At 35.5% G+C, this 16455-nt stretch overlaps 1 protein-coding gene across 1 annotated transcript; it reads left to right on the forward strand.

Annotated features, from left to right (window-relative positions):
- Positions 1 to 9963: 9963 nt before the first annotated feature.
- LOC134841813 (membralin-like) lies at positions 9964 to 12235 on the forward strand. The gene is made up of 4 exons (XM_063857850.1): positions 9964 to 10170; positions 11144 to 11372; positions 11634 to 11714; positions 12207 to 12235. The coding sequence occupies exons 1-4, from the start codon at positions 9991 to 9993 to the stop codon at positions 12233 to 12235; spliced, it is 519 nt and encodes a 172-aa protein (XP_063713920.1). The 5' UTR covers positions 9964 to 9990.
- Positions 12236 to 16455: the final 4220 nt, after the last annotated feature.

Here is a 16455-nt window from a genome sequence, read left to right on the forward strand (position 1 = left end):
ACTAGGATTTCTATAAAATTGTGTGTGTATTTGCATTGATAAATTATTGGTTTCTGGCTTTAATCTGAACTATTTTCAGCCAGTTCAACTGGTCAGCAAACGAAACATCTTTATTTGTCGAGACAAGTATGACTGTCTGCCCTAATTCCGCACTCCTCATTTCAAACGTGCTACCAACATTTCGATCAAAACCCTGTACTAAATATATTCTCTCGTGCACAAAACCAACCAAATCGCAAACGAAATTCACTGGTGTCAATTTCTCTAAGACCAGCAAAAGAAGAAGGCTTCTCAAAATAGGACAGGTTTCTTAGTGAATTACTTCATGTCTCTAATGATATAACATTCGTAATAACAAAACGTCATTGGTTGTTTTTACCCTTTCTATTGCGTGGTGCGCTTTAGGCATGTTACGACAAAGCGCATTGCGCTCACTCATTTTTGAGATTCAATAATTCCATGATTTGTAAAATCGGTTTTTTCAATGAATTGTACATTTGTTTGAACATTGATGTTTGTTGTGCTAGATTTAGCATTTATCGCAATTCTATAAAAAAAGCAGTGTTAATATTCTTGTTCATCGCAATTATCCGTTGCCAATTTTGATGCAGTAGAACTTATTTTTGTGCTTTTTTATTTAATCTAAAACAACTATCTTTTTCTTAACTGTTGGATTTCCTCTCGTTTGATTAAATTTAGAGCAAAGATGTTGCGAATATATGTTTTTATAGATTAGTTGAAAAAAAATCTTTATGCAGCAGATTAGATGCATTATGTCGATTTTGAGGTTAAAGATAAAAAATATGTGCTCAAATTCGGTCCATGTTTCAGACTCTATGCATCCAATCAGTTGTTTTAAATAAAATTAATTCATAAAGTTAAAGGAATATATGCAATAATTTTTACGTTATACTAGTACCGACTTAGTTTAAAGAGTATTTATGTTTTCAATTGAACGTTAATTCAATGCCAGAAAGCCATTACGATCGTCAAATTGTGTAATTTGAATTGGTGCTGGCACCTCATTATATTTTTGATAGCTGAAACTAATTAAATTTTTCTTTTCAATTATTTTGGCACGTTCAAAAAAATTATGATAAGTAACGTGAGCTGATAAGCTCAAGAAATTGTTCAGTTGTTTATTTTCTAATTTAGAGGACGCTGGGTTTCTGTGAGCATGAGTTCAAAAAAAAATGTTCATTTTTTTGAAATCATATACATCCGCACATAAGCAAAAGCATGTGTTATATTACGAGTTCACGTTTTCAAACCTAAATCACATAAAATTGTAATCAACAAATTAGTCCTCAGTTGCAGCAGCATCTGTTAACTGCTCTAATTGTATTTGACAATTTATTAGCACATGTATCCGCTGTCTTGATGGCCGTCCGTTTTATTGGAAATGAGGAAGCTGATATGGCGCAGTTGTGGAATCATGAAACCCTAAATCAGGATCGTAGGCGCTACTTCGAAATGTTTTTTTTCAAAGTTTTTACGCTCCGTTTCGCGTCTAGATATTTAACTAAGAATTTAACGGAGGATTTTTTGATAGGTCATCCGACAACTCAAGGAGGCCTGCCAGCGTGTTTTTTTTCCTGTTTGCTTGTGTTTATTGGCTCTTTTCCATCTGTTTGTTGGCTAATACTTTTGCGTTGACCAGGTACTAGACTTGATTTTTTTGTTTTAATTGTTTTACTAACATGTTTCGGGGATCCCTTTTGCATAAGTATATAAACCCTTTTTTGTAGATAGAAGTTATTGCCTCAAAATTTTTTGTCACATTTGTTCGTTTTTGTGAAACTTTCTGACAGTTCTCAAAAATCTGGTATTCAGGTTTCTATCGAGAGATAAAAAGGTCGAATATCTTCCCGCATAAGTGGCCGTCCTTTTTTTGCTCAAAAAACATTATGGCCTTCGAATAAGTCTTTTTTTCTTTTGACGGTTTTTTGGAATGACTTGAAAACTACACTGCCAATTCTATCTGAGATTAAGGTTTTTATCTAAATAACAGTTTGCAAGTCCACTTTACTTTTAATTTTCAAAAACCTTCTCGAAAACTGCCTTGCCAATTCTCAGATAAATTGCGTAATCGAAATATTAGGTTTTGGGCTTTTTCGCTGTATAAACTGGTACGCCGTGATTTCGAAAGGAAAAAAGTTTTAGCTTTCGGGAAAATCAATTAGTAAGTTTTTCGACTGTTTTTGGAAATTTTGTGCTTCGCGAAAACTCCTGCCAATACTGAGGCCAATGGTTCAATCATGAGAAATTGTTATGATCATTTTCCTTGCATAAACGGCTAGGCATGATTTAGTGTAGAAGAAAAATTTTGCTTTCGGTTTAATTAGTGTAGAAAAAAAGTTTTTACAGAACAGTGAATCAGTCATGTACTTTTGAGTTGAGCTATTTATGAAATAATTGACGTTTGATAATGACGCATTAATTGCTGAATATCTATGTAATGTTTACCCTTGCGATAAACAAGGGTATTGCGATCTGGCACTAGACTTTTTTCCTTTAAACAATTTTGTCCACAGGACTAATTGGACTCCTGGTGTGGTACCATGGTTCATGATGAATTGAAATTCTGTAGTGTCTCCTGCAAACTTAGCCGGGTGATAACGGTTAGCCTGGGACGGCAAAAGTCCTTGGGTCGGATCTGACCAGGACCAGTGTTTTTCAAACGGTAAATATTTCGGTTCAAAAAATTTATGGTCTATTATTTGTCTGCTCATGTTTTGTCGACTTAGTTGCCACATCTAAGAATCGTTCTTTTTTTTAGATAATAACAATTTTCACTGCAGTTTTTTTACGCATTTTAAAAATCCGGCCGAATCGGAATTAGCTTTTCACATTGGTTGTAATTTCATCAGTTCGGTTAGTTAAATTTTCACCTTCTTTAAATTTTTATCGGCTTAAATATTTTTCGGTATTTAATAGTGTTCATAGTATTAATAGTGTTCATAAGTATCCTGAGCGGCCTGTTTTTGCGTCGTTACGATCAAAAAATGTTTTGTTTTGTGCGTGTGTGTGTGCTCTAAGGGGAAAACGGACTTAACATTTTTTTTATAAGTTAAGAATTTTTTTCCGTTTCGGCATGAAGGGTTTCTGCTTAGGTTTTTTCGGCTTTGTTATCGCTTGTTTATTACACAAGCAAAGCTTGTGTGAAAGTAGGAACTCTTTTTTTTTCCAACCTAAGTCGCAAATTTTAGTGTTAATTGAGAAAGTGTTCATTTTGATCAATAACCAGCTATCAAGTACAGCCATTGCTAAGGATATTAGCAATCTATTAAATTACAAATAGCACGTTAGCTTCAAGGTACCATGGATCTGTAGCTTAGAGGTAGGTTAGGTGACCCACAAAAATTTAAGAGGGTTCGAATCTGGGCAGGGTGGGTTGTTTTTAAAGAACTTTTTCGTATACTAGTTAAATGTGTCCGCTCTATAAATTGAGGCATGTTAGTTGGCAAATTTCTTTTTCTTTTTCAAATTGACTGGTACTGCTAATTGGCTTGCGTCACTTAGCAATTATGTAGACTCATAGTTGGCTTGTGTCACTTAGGAAATTTTGTAGACTCAAACTTTTACTCATTCAGTTTTTCCCAGTAGCGTTATCGGTCATGTTTTTGCTTGTGTATGCATAGTGTCACTTCGCCTGTGTTATAAACTCAAATCCGATCACCCATCCGGTGCATCTGGCGTAGAGATTAAACAACTGCTTGAAATTAAACAACTGCTTGAAATAGCAAAGGCTTGCGGTTCGAATCCTGCCTGGCCCTTCTTTGCAAACTAGAGTTGTTCTTTCTCGGACTGTCGTCCGTCTGTTTATTTTTGTCGGATTGGTTCCTGTAGCTCGATAGTGATAGTTCAGCGTTTTTATCTATGCGATAAAGAAGAGTTTTGCAATCGGGTTCTAGACTTTTTTCCGTTAACAACTTTGTCCACAGGGCTCTTTTCTGGACTGCTTAATTTTTTCGCCCTCTTACTCCTCAACTCCGACTCCTCTCCTAATCTCATTTACAAAATTTAATCATGGTTAAGTACGTTATTTGAAATATCCTTCCTTTTTACAATTTACGTTATATTTTGGTTGTGATTTTTCCAACTCGAATTGTTAACATTTTAAATTTTTGTTTGTGTCTTTTTTCGTGTTTTCAAGTTTTTCATGACAAATTTTTTTTTTCGGCTGGATAAGTTGTGGCCTATGTAATATTGGTTCAGTGACCGCATATTGCACCTTTTGATGGGCGACAAAAAGTCTGTGTGCGCGTGTCTGTGTTTTGAGTGCGAGGGGACTTAATAACTTATTAGTCTTTAAAAAAATTTTCCGGCTCTGAGTTTTTATTCTCCTTTTTTTGTCGGCTTAATAGGTTTCGGCCAATATTATATCCGCATATTGGTCTCATATTTTTTCAATTGACGCGTGATTAAAATTGACGCGTCCGTCTGTTTATTTTTGTCGGATTGGTTCCTGTAGCTCGATAGTGATAGTTCAGCGTTTTTATCTTTGCGATAAAGAAGGGTTTTGCAATCGGGTTCTAGACTTTTTTTCCCGTTATTAACTTTGTCCACAGGGCTCTTTTCTGGACTGCTTAAATATCCTTCCTTATAAACTGGTACGCCGTGATTTCGAAAGGAAAAAAAGTTTTAGCTTTCGGGAAAATCAATTGGTAAGTTTTTCGACTGTTTTTGGAAATTTTGTGCTTCGCGAAAACTCCTGCCAATACTGAGGCCAATGGTTCAATCATGAGAAATTGTTATGATCATTTTCCTTGCATAAACGGCTAGGCATTATTTAGTGTAGAAAAAAAATTTTGCTTTCGGTTTATTTAGTGTAGAAAAAAAGTTTTTACAGAACAGTGAATCAGTCATGTACTTTTGAGTTGAGCTATTTATGAATTAATTGACGTTTGATAATGACGCATTAATTACTGAATATCTATGTAATGTTTACCCTTGCGATAAACAAGGGTATTGCGATCTGGCACTAGACTTTTTTTTCCTTTAAACAATTTTGTCCACAGGGCTCATTGGACTCCTGGTGTGGTACCATGGTTCATGATGAATTGAAATTCTGTAGTGTCTCCTGCAAACTTAGCCGGGTGATAATGGTTAGCCTGGGACGGCAAAAGTCCTTGGGTCGGATCTGACCAGGACCATTGTTTTTCAAACGCTAAATATTTCGGTTCAAAAAATTTTTGGTCTATTATTTGTCTGCTGATGTTTTGTCGACTTAGTTGCCACATCTAAGAATCGTTTTTTTTTAGATAATAACAATTTTCACTGCAGTTGTTTTACGCATTTTAAAAATCCGGCCGAATCGGAATTAGCTTTTCACATTGGTTGTAATTTCATCAGTTCGGTTAGTTAAATTTTCACCTTCTTTAAATTTTTATCGGCTTAAATAGTTTTCGGTATTTAATAGTGTTCATAGTATTAATAGTGTTCATAGTATCCTGAGTGGCCTGTTTTTGCGTCGTTACGATCAAAAAATGTTTTGTTTTGTGCGTGTGTGTGCTCTAAGGGGAAAAGGGACTTAACATTTTTTTTTATAAGTTAAGAATTTTTTTTCGTTTCGGCATGAAGAGTTTCTGCTTAGGTTTTTTCGGCTTTGTTATCGCTTGTTTATTACACAAGCAAAGCTTGTGTGAAAGTAGGAACTCTCTTTTTTCCAACCTAAGTCGCAAATTTTAGTGTTAATTGAGAAAGTGTTCATTTTGATCAATAACCAGCTATCAAGTACAGCCATTGCTAAGGATATTAGCAGTCTATTAAATTACAAATAGCACGTTAGCTTCAAGGTACCATGGATCTGTAGCTTAGAGGTAGGTTAGGTGACCCACAAAAAATTAAGAGGGTTCGAATCTGGGCAGGGTGGGTTGTTTTTAAAGAACTTTTTCGTATACTAGTTAAATGTGTCCGCTCTATAAATTGAGGCATGTTAGTTGGCAAATTTCTTTTTCTTTTTCAAATTGACTGGTACTGCTAATTGGCTTGCGTCACTTAGCAATTATGTAGACTCATAGTTGGCTTGCGTCACTTAGGAAATTTTGTAGACTCAAACTTTTACTCATTCAGTTTTTCCCAGTAGCGTTATCGGTCATGTTTTTGCTTGTGTATGCATAGTGTCACTTCGCCTCTGTGTTATAAACTCAAATACGATCACCCATCCGGTGCATCTGGCGTAGAGATTAAACAACTGCTTGAAATTAAACAACTGCTTGAAATAGCAAAGGCTTGCGGTTCGAATCCTGCCTGGCCCTTCTTTGCAAACTAGAGTTGTTCTGTTTCGGACTGTCGTCCGTCTATTTATTTTTGTCGGATTGGTTCCTGTAGCTCGATAGTGATAGTTCAGCGTTTTTATCTTTGCGATAAAGAAGGGTTTTGCAATCGGGTTCTAGACTTTTTTTCCGTTAACAACTTTGTCCACAGGGCTCTTTTCTGGACTGCTTAATTTTTTCGCCCTCTTACTCCTCAACACCTACTCCTCTCCTAATCTCATTTACAAAATTTAATCATGGTTAAGTACGTTATTTGAAATATCCTTCCTTTTCACAATTTACGTTATATTTTGGTTGTGATTTTTCCAACTCGAACTGTTTACATTTTAAATTTTTGTTTGTGTCTTTTTTCGTGTTTTCAAGTTTTTCATGACAAAATTTTTTTTTTCGGCTGAATAAGTTTTGGCCTATGTAATATTGGTTCAGTGACCGCATATTGCACCTTTCGATAGGCGACAAAAAGTCTGTGTGCGCGTGTCTGTGTTTTGAGTGTGAGGGGACTTAATAACTTATTAGTCTTATAAAAAATTTCCGGCTCTGAGTTTTTATTCTCCTTTTTTTTGTCGGCTTTATAGGTTTCGGCCAATATTATATCCGCATATTGGTCTCATATTTTTTCAATTGACGCGTGATTGAAATTTGTGTGTGTTTGTTATTTTGTTCGTTTAATTGTTTGTTTGAGGGTGTGTTGGACTTGATGTTCAAAAAAATAATTGGCCCAATGGGTATCTGCTAAGGTGTTTCCGGTTTTGTTACCCCTTTTCTTTGGATGCTAGTTTCACATTATATTGTCTGGACTCGTTTTTTTTCCTGCCTCGTTTTTAGCCTCGTTTTTAGATCTACTTTTTTCGAATTTTTTTTTTTGAAATAGCTGCTTATTTGTTTTGTATCGTCGTAATTGGCGCGAAGATCAGCTTCGCCTCTGTGTTCCAAGTTACTGCAACCCCTATGCTTTAGAAGACAAAGCCCGGTAGCTCGATTCCAGTTGACACCTGTTATTCTTGTACATAAAAATTTTGGCGAATTTAAATTAATGTCTGTTCGCTTATTTTTGTCTGCTTAATTTCCCAGGACTTTTTTGAAAACTTGGCTTCTGTATAGTATTCCCAAAGCTTTTTTGTAGAGTTTCGGATGGTGCCGGGAGTTTTGTTCCGGTTATTTTGGGCATTTCTTGTAATTTTTTTTTGAAAAAAAAACTATTTTTGGAAAAAAAAATTTCATTGTTTTTTTTTCTTTTGTTTTTTATCATAGTCATTCATATGTTGATATTTGTATCGCAAGTGGTTCGAAGCTCAGTATAGCTTCTGCTTTAAATATATCAATAGTTTTCCTCCTGATTCACCGGGGTCACTAGTTACCCAATCTGTTTACCCTTGCGATTGGCAAGGGTGTTGCAACCGGGTGTTTTAATTTTTTCACCCATGAACAATTCTGTGCACTAGATGACTGATGTTTTAATTATCTCCAAGGCTATTTTTCTCAATTAAAAGACTAATATTTTGAGCATACCAACTTTTTAAATGCTCGTTCTACTCGAACTTTGTTTTGTAAGTTGGTTGTAAATTTACCAACTCCAATTTCAGTTTTTTTTCTCGTTTTTTTTTCTTTGTTCGGCCATATCGGGCTTAACTCTCTTCTCATGTTGAGAGGCTATCTAGCCTCATGTTGAGAGATTGAATGGGTAAGATATACTCTTTATCTAAATGTTTTAAGGGGGGCAATGTTTTTTATGAAATTATTTTTTCGGCGGAACTGGTGACTGCTCCAGAAGTGTCGGCTTTGTTACCGCTTGGTTATACTGGCGAGCGTTAGTGTCTTAGTAGGAATCTTTTTTTAGTCTAACTCTCAAGTAAATTGTTCATTATAAGTTCACTTATTTGGTGGCACTTTTTTATCACGATCTCCAGGATTGGAAATTTCATAGCGTCTGTTCTCTGCTTCATTTGTGTACGTGGCGAGTGGTTATTGCTTGAGACACATAATCTCAAGGTCAAAGATAGAATCCGAGACATTGCCGAATTGTTACTAATTCAATGCTTATTTCTCTTTTTTCTTTTTGCACTTTCTAGAGCTGCTTTTTGTCGTCTTCTCGATAGCTTTAGCGAAGCACAGCTTCGCCTCTGTGTAAGTTTCGCTTGGAAGCTTTTTAACCTTCGATTGTTTTAGTTGTTGGCATATTTTTTGAAAGAAGTTCAAGACCAATATCAAGACAAATGTAGGAAAATTTCTGCGGCTTTCATCTCAGTTTCCGCCGAACTGTCGCTCAACTATTATGTGCCCGGCACATATGTAAACCTAGTATTTTATTCTTAAGACGGTTTATCCGCAAGGGAAAGGACTAACATACGAGCTATTCGGCTCCTAACGGAGAACCGTTGTTGAATCTCTGTTTAAGATCTACATAAATTTTTTGGTTATTTTTCTGGGCTAATAATGTTACCTCACCCTCAAGCAACGAGCATGGTTGGGCCTCGAACATGCGACATTTCGATTGAGAGGTGGAGACGTAATAATTTTACCAGTAGTCATTCAGTTTTATATCGCTAGTGGTGCGAAGCGTTGCTTCGCCTCGGTGTGAAAGAGTATACTTATCTAGTTATTAAGAATAATGAACGTAGTGAGTACTCTTTTATAGGTCATGCTGATTTTTTTTCACGAAAAAGTCTTAAACTTGTTTACGCTCAGTTTTGATTTTTCGCGGTTTGTCTTGTGATTTCTTTTCAAATTTAGTGCATTTTCATTGTTAAAAGGAAGGCAAACTCTATCGAACAGCAAAAGTGTAAAGGTCACGAAAAACGTGATCGACTTCCTATTTCGAAAATGGAAACTAGTTATCAGATTTCCCATCGAAATAAAAGTTTTACGCATTGATCCAGTTTCTCAAATTGGGTTAATTTTAACAAAAAAGTGTCCATCATAAATTGTTCTACAAATTCGAAGAGCTTTGAAGCCGTCTATTTTTTTCTTCGAAATTCAAAAGTTGAAAGCGCTTGATAAAAACATCTGTTTTTTTTTCAATTTCCTTGCATTCATTGCTCTTTTCCAACTGTTATTTGGCTATGTTTCTAGCCTTTTATTGCTTAGTTCATAAAAAAATCAAAAGCAAGGCGCTTATTCGCGCATGTGGCGTAGACGTTACGCACATGCCTACAAATACAAATTCATTGGTTCCAATTCGACCACGACCTGTTTTGTTCAATTACCGCGCGTCAAAAAATCGTTGTCAGATTTCTGTTTGTCTGCTGGTTTATGTCGGCTTAGTTAATGCAGCATGGAATTTTCCTAAGTTTCTTGAATTTTTTTAAGTAAAATAATTTAAATGTTTGCTTTGGGCAAGTAATTGAGTTCAAATAATTTTTGCCGATTTTCTTTGTTATTTTATGATTTTTTTCACATTGTTTTAATGAATTATATATGCAGTACTACGGCAGTTTTAGAAAATGTCTAGATCATACCTCTTTTTGCAAAACTTCGATTGAAAAATATGAAATATAGTGCTGTTGTTACAGTAAAATTTAACGCCGTAGTTCTGGCATATATTTCTGTTTCGCAAAAGTTGCGAAGCTCCGCTTCGCTTCTGTGTTAAAGGTATCGATTTGTTTTCCTGGAGCGTTTAACTCTGGAAATTAATTAAATTGAGAATTATCTGGAAATTGTTGCAAATCGTTCTCTCTTTTGCAGATGGGTTGAATGGATAAAACATGAGTGCAGCATGTTTCGGCCGGAAGGCATAGAAGACACTGGAATCCCGGGGAGAGCGGCAGCGATGAGGAATTTCTCCCGAATCAGAGACAGACTGTTCTACGCTCTCTTCCACAAACTGTCCCACACTTACGCCAAAGTGTTCCCCCCTGCAGTCAGGCGATGCTTCGAGTTCATTGTCTTCATCAAGGTCCGTAAACACAACACAGACAGAAAAAGATTATTTGATACGAAGTTCGGATATTGTCTATAGTATGTTAAATTGGCGGATTTTCAACATACCGCCATATCTTGAATAACGTTAACAGCCGAAATTACATCAAAGTAACGTCAAATTCGTCACAATCACGTCACAATTGCTTAACATAGTGACAATCTGTCGTTATGCTGCTTAACAATTTTTATGTCTGGCTTGTTTAAGACCATTTATCCACGATGGAATGGACCAAGATACAAGCTTTACAGCGCATCACGGCGAACCGCTGTTGTGTCCCTGCTTAAGAACTACATGCAATTTTTTTGGTTATTTGGAATCGAATTATTCATTTTGGTTTGTTGACCCTTCGGCTTGTTGGACTATCATCTTAAAACTAGTACCAATATAAAAAGGGGCGTCCGTGATCTATACGTATGTGGTACATGGTCGAAGACTTTTTTATCGACATCGGGATATCACAACATATTATAAATCTCTGTTGCGTGCCTGTGTTTGTAATCGCCCTACTCCAGGTTAACGGCTGAACCAGGTCGCAAAGTTATTAAGGTCAAATGTCGTCTGTAGAGAAAAAGGGTGATACAATGGGTTTAGTGAATTCTACTACGTGTGGCAGTTTAGTTCGAATTGGTGATTATAAATACTGTCATTTTTTTTTTGCTATGAGGCTATAATTTGCAGTTTGCTGGGGCTAAAATGGGAAAAACTCAGAGTATGTAAAATTGGTTCTAATCTAAAGTTTTTGGCCAATCAGAATCATGTATTATTAATGAACTGCTTGGTGAAATTTTATTCAAGTTGAGAAGTGTTTGGCTGGCGAAGTGAGTGGGGGGGGGGGGGGGGAGGGTTTGGGTTAAATTGAAAAGACCCTCATCTTATGAGAGCCTTGAAGCGAACAAGTAGCGAGGCAAAGAGAACAAAGCCGTTTGAGAAAAGCATGTTTTTTAAGGCCGTTTGTGCCATTATGTTTCTGATCTACATGCACACAGTCTTTTCAAACTCTCCCCTGAGCTGTTTGGAGCCAGTACAGAACAACTGGCCCAGACATGACGCCATCCTCAGAATAGAAGTGGTATCCAATCTCAGCTTCTCGCCCCAACTGGTCAACGCTCTCTCGGCAGAAGCGCACGAGCGGGACATACAAATAGGAGGACTGGGTAGAAATACGCGCGGAAATGGTAAGTTGAGATTAAGAAGATTTTTTTCTCATCGTTATAAATTATAATTACATCACTTTATGTATCAATAGCATCGTAAATGAAACTTCAGTCGACAGCTGACAAACCCATTAGTTAAATGGGTCCTCCCTTGACTTCTTTTGTACAAAGGAGGCAAAGTAGTTGTTCTTAATAGTAAACATGAATCTCTTGTCTCGAGAAAGTTGGTAAGGTAATCAAAGTGTTAAATGTGTGATTGATTTTCATTTATTTGAATTTCAGGCGACTGGAAATTGGAAAATGCAGACTTTGAGTTCGGAAATGTATCGGAATGTCCGAATATCAACTTCTACAGAAGAAAAGGTGAGTTCATTTTTGACCAGAAAATGTAATAGCTTTCGAGACTTTTTTGAGTACATATCAATTGTCGAGAATTTTGCTGAGCAAGAAGATTACTGTTTTTTTAGTCAATGTTCCAAAAAATATTGCATGCGTTTGGAAGAGCAAGTTGTCTCAAGGTCTAAATGTTTTTATTTCCAAAGGAATTAGGCAAAATTTGTGAGAGGCTGAACTCATTTAATTCTGTAACATTTTAAACGTTATCTCAGCGAATTCTAGAAAACTTTTATTCTAACAGGTTTTCACGTAATTAAGTTGCCCTTTGTACACAAGAAATAGAAAAAAATAGGTTTAAATTCTGAATTGATGATCGGTCTTCTCATCGATCTATATTTTTCAATTGTAATTGCGACACTTCAGCTTAGTTGAAGCTTTTTTTGCCTGTTTTTTTTGTTAAATAGTTGTCCGATTTTTTCTATAATTACTTTAAACATGTGGGTCAACTTGTCAATGTAGCTGCTAGTAATGTAGCTCAACTTGTATGAATTTTTTTGTTCAATAGTGTGATTCATTTAAGAGTTGATGAATGTAGTAAAGACTTATATAAGTCCTGATAATTTTTTTTGTTTGAAAGAATGAAAGAATTGGTTTCTCCATAATTAGAAAGAAAGAAAGAAAAAATTTCCCCATAAAAATATAAGTACAGAAACAACACTTATTTTTAATATGGAAATAAAAAAAACTTCCCGAAAAAAAATAGAAAAAGGGCGATATCTCGATAACAAGAAGGGTTTGGAGGGTCATTTTGTGGACAAGAAACACAACCCTGAAATATTCGTTTGATAGCATTAAGCCAATGGTTCAAAAATATATCTAAAAGGTTAATTATTATTGGAGTGTACTAATTCATTTCCAAGTATAAATTTTTTTTGAAATAGTGAACGCAATTTGTTTCTTCGTTATTGGTCATTTCATCAATTTTCCAGGCAACAGATTGTTATTGCTCATTATAATCAGCAATTTTGTACGTCTATCAGTTTGAGAGCACAATTTTGATTTATTTTTACAAAACAGGGGAACAAATATTAGTTTTTTTAAATTCTGGTTCTGTATGCAATTTTTCTTACAATTTTTTTTAAAACAAATTTGACATTAATAGAAATCACATTGGAACATAATGACGCGTTTTTTTCAGACAATGCCACAATGAAGCCCTAGGTTAAACCCGTATGAAACTCTAACGACAAATTGTTATCCAGTAAAAGACGCAAGTATTTACACGATGGTTATCAAAAGTTATTGAGGTTGTTTTATCTGAGTTGAGTGTTAATTTGTTTGCACATGACCATTTGGAAACATTCGTTAAATCTTTTTGAAATAGATCAGAGCACGAGTTTTTACATACCACATTTGTATCATCAGCAAAAAGAAAGACATTTGAATCAGTGGCTGAGAGATGCAGGTCATTGATGTAAATAAGAAAAAGAAGAGGGCCAAGAACGACGCCCTGCGGTACCTCTGTTTTTTTGGGCAACCAGTCAAAAGTTAGATTATTGACTTGAACGCAATGATATCTTTTGGAAAAATAACTTTTAAGTCATTAATAACAGTTCCCACGAATCCAAAACAATCTAGTTTTCGTGGAAGAGTGTCAAATGCTTTCTTTAAATCAACAAAAAAAACTAGCGTTGATTTTTCCGTTAGTCCCCAAACAAATGCGCTCATATAATTCCGCTAGTACATCGATTGTCCCATATTTTTCGCCGAATCCACACTGACCATCATAGACCAAATCGAATTTTTTTGAAATGTTTGTACAAGCGGATATGCATAATTTTTCCGATCTTTTTGGTACAGCTGTTTAAGAGATATCGGTGGTAATTGTTACTATCGTAATGACTATCAGTTTTATGGAGAGGTTAAGTTTTTGCCAAGCTCAGATTTCGCAGAAATACACCAGAATTGAAAGAAAGGTTTAAATAAGGAGCCAAAATGTAACAGCTTTTTATTAGCAGCAAATTGCTAATTTCATCGATTCCGGAAGTTTGTTTGGGCTTCAAGCTTGTTATAACACTAATGCCCTCTTGGAAGGACCAGTTGAAAAGGTAGATTGATTAAGTATTGTTTTCAATGCCAAAGATTGGTTCTACTTGATATATGGACTTAGCTAACTAAATGTCTGACATTGAGGATGATTCAGACACATTGCTACCATCAACAGATTTTGCTGCAATGCGAGACAACTTGGGATTTCTTCCTGTTTTTTCATTTACAGTATCAAGATAAGCTTGTTGTAGATTGTTGAACTTGAGAGTGTTTATATTAAAATCCCCTGCCAGGGCAATCGGTATTTTATGTCGATAAAGTTTTTCAAGTTTTTTGTCTAACTCTTCAAGAAATCGGATTTTATCATAACGAGGAATGCAAGCTACTAAGATTATGATTTTTAATCCGTTTATGTCTTCAAGTGTTGAAATAGATTCTGGCAAATTGCAATTCAGTTCAATTGATGAAACAACTTCATCATCTAATTGAGTCATAGTACCTCCTCCTTTAGTTATTTCATTTTTTTGCTAGTTTCGTATGGAATCCTTTCAGTTTATACATCAGTTTCGTCAGTTTCATTTGGCTAAGTTGCTGTAAAACATAATATTGACCGAAGATTTGAGATTACTAAGAAGTGCTTCGAAATTTTCATGATGTTTACGCTAAGATCGAACTTTGGATAACAAATTTAAAGAATTAATACAACTGCTTTAATTTTTTTCGGCAATTTAAGTTTTTGCGGATGGTTGTTGGTTTCTAAAAACTCGTTGAAAGCATTTATTCACATCAGAAAAAGACTATTCCATGTATATTCCACCTTCATGCAGCCCATTAACGCGATATACTTTATTGTCACCTTTCCTTTCATTGAAAGTTTACCTCTTTGGTCCAAGCCGAAGTGATATGTTCGTCCGTTTTCATCATTTTTAGAATTTGTAGGCTTGCTGTTCTGGACGGAAGTCGATGAGCAACTGAGATGTCTCTCTCGTCTATCCCAGCTTCCAGAGTGTTAGCCATGTTCATGACTTTTTCGATGCTTTCTTCCATTGATTCCGTTCTATTTCCATTCTCCTCAACTCCAATTGTGCTCAAGTTAGCTCTCCTGTTGAGTGTTTCAAGAAGTTCGGCCTCCGATAACGTTTCAAAGTTGCCCGATATTCTGTTGCTCCTGTTTGTGCTTCCATCTGAATTAATAATCATGGTTAAGTACGTTATTTGAAATATCCTTCCTTTTCACAATTTACGTTATATTTTGGTTGTGATTTTTCCAACTCGAACTGTTTACATTTTAAATTTTTGTTTGTGTCTTTTTTCGTGTTTTCAAGTTTTTCATGACAAAATTTTTTTTTTTCGGCTGAATAAGTTTTGGCCTATGTAATATTGGTTCAGTGACCGCATATTGCACCTTTCGATAGGCGACAAAAAGTCTGTGTGCGCGTGTCTGTGTTTTGAGTGTGAGGGGACTTAATAACTTATTAGTCTTATAAAAAAATTTCCGGCTCTGAGTTTTTATTCTCCTTTTTTTTGTCGGCTTAATAGGTTTCGGCCAAAATTATATCCGCATATTGGTCTCATATTTTTTCAATTGACGCGTGATTGAAATTTGTGTGTGTTTGTTATTTTGTTCGTTTAATTGTTTGTTTGAGGGTGTGTTGGACTTGATGTTCAAAAAAATAATTGGCCCAATGGGTATCTGCTAAGGTGTTTCCGGTTTTGTTACCCCTTTTCTTTGGATGCTAGTTTCACATTATATTGTCTGGACTCGTTTTTTTTCCTGCCTCGTTTTTAGCCTCGTTTTTAGATCTACTTTTTTCGAATTTTTTTTTTTGAAATAGCTGCTTATTTGTTTTGTATCGTCGTAATTGGCGCGAAGATCAGCTCGCCTCTGTGTTCCAAGTTACTGCAACCCCTATGCTTTAGAAGACAAAGCCCGGTAGCTCGATTCCAGTTGACACCTGTTATTCTTGTACATAAAAATTTTGGCGAATTTAAATTAATGTCTGTTCGCTTATTTTTGTCTGCTTAATTTCCCAGGACTTTTTTGAAAACTTGGCTTCTGTATAGTATTCCCAAAGCTTTTTTGTAGAGTTTCGAATGGTGCCGGGAGTTTTGTTCCGGTTATTTTGGGCATTTCTTGTAATTTTTTTTTGAAAAAAAAAAACTATTTTTGGAAAAAAAAATTTCATTGTTTTTTTTTCTTTTGTTTTTTATCATAGTCATTCATATGTTGATATTTGTATCGCAAGTGGTTCGAAGCTCAGTATAGCTTCTGCTTTAAATATATCAATAGTTTTCCTCCTGATTCACCGGGGTCACTAGTTACCCAATCTGTTTACCCTTGCGATTGGCAAGGGTGTTGCAACCGGGTGTTTTAATTTTTTCACCCATGAACAATTCTGCACTAGATGACTGAAGTTTTAATTATCTCCAAGGCTATTTTTCTCAATTAAAAGACTAATATTTTGAGCATACCAACTTTTTAAATGCTCGTTCTACTCGAACTTTGTTTTGTAAGTTGGTTGTAAATTTACCAACTCCAATTTCAGTTTTTTTTCTCGTTTTTTTTTCTTTGTTCGGCCATATCGGGCTTAACTCTCTTCTCATGTTGAGAGGCTATCTAGCCTCATGTTGAGAGATTGAATGGGTAAGATATACTCTTTATCTAAATGTTTTAAGGGGGGCAATGTTTTTTATGAAATTATTTTTTCGGCGGAACTGG

This window comes from Symsagittifera roscoffensis, chromosome 3 (genome assembly GCF_963678635.1).
Source record: "Symsagittifera roscoffensis chromosome 3, txSymRosc1.1, whole genome shotgun sequence".
NCBI classification, from domain to species: domain Eukaryota; kingdom Metazoa; phylum Xenacoelomorpha; order Acoela; family Convolutidae; genus Symsagittifera; species Symsagittifera roscoffensis.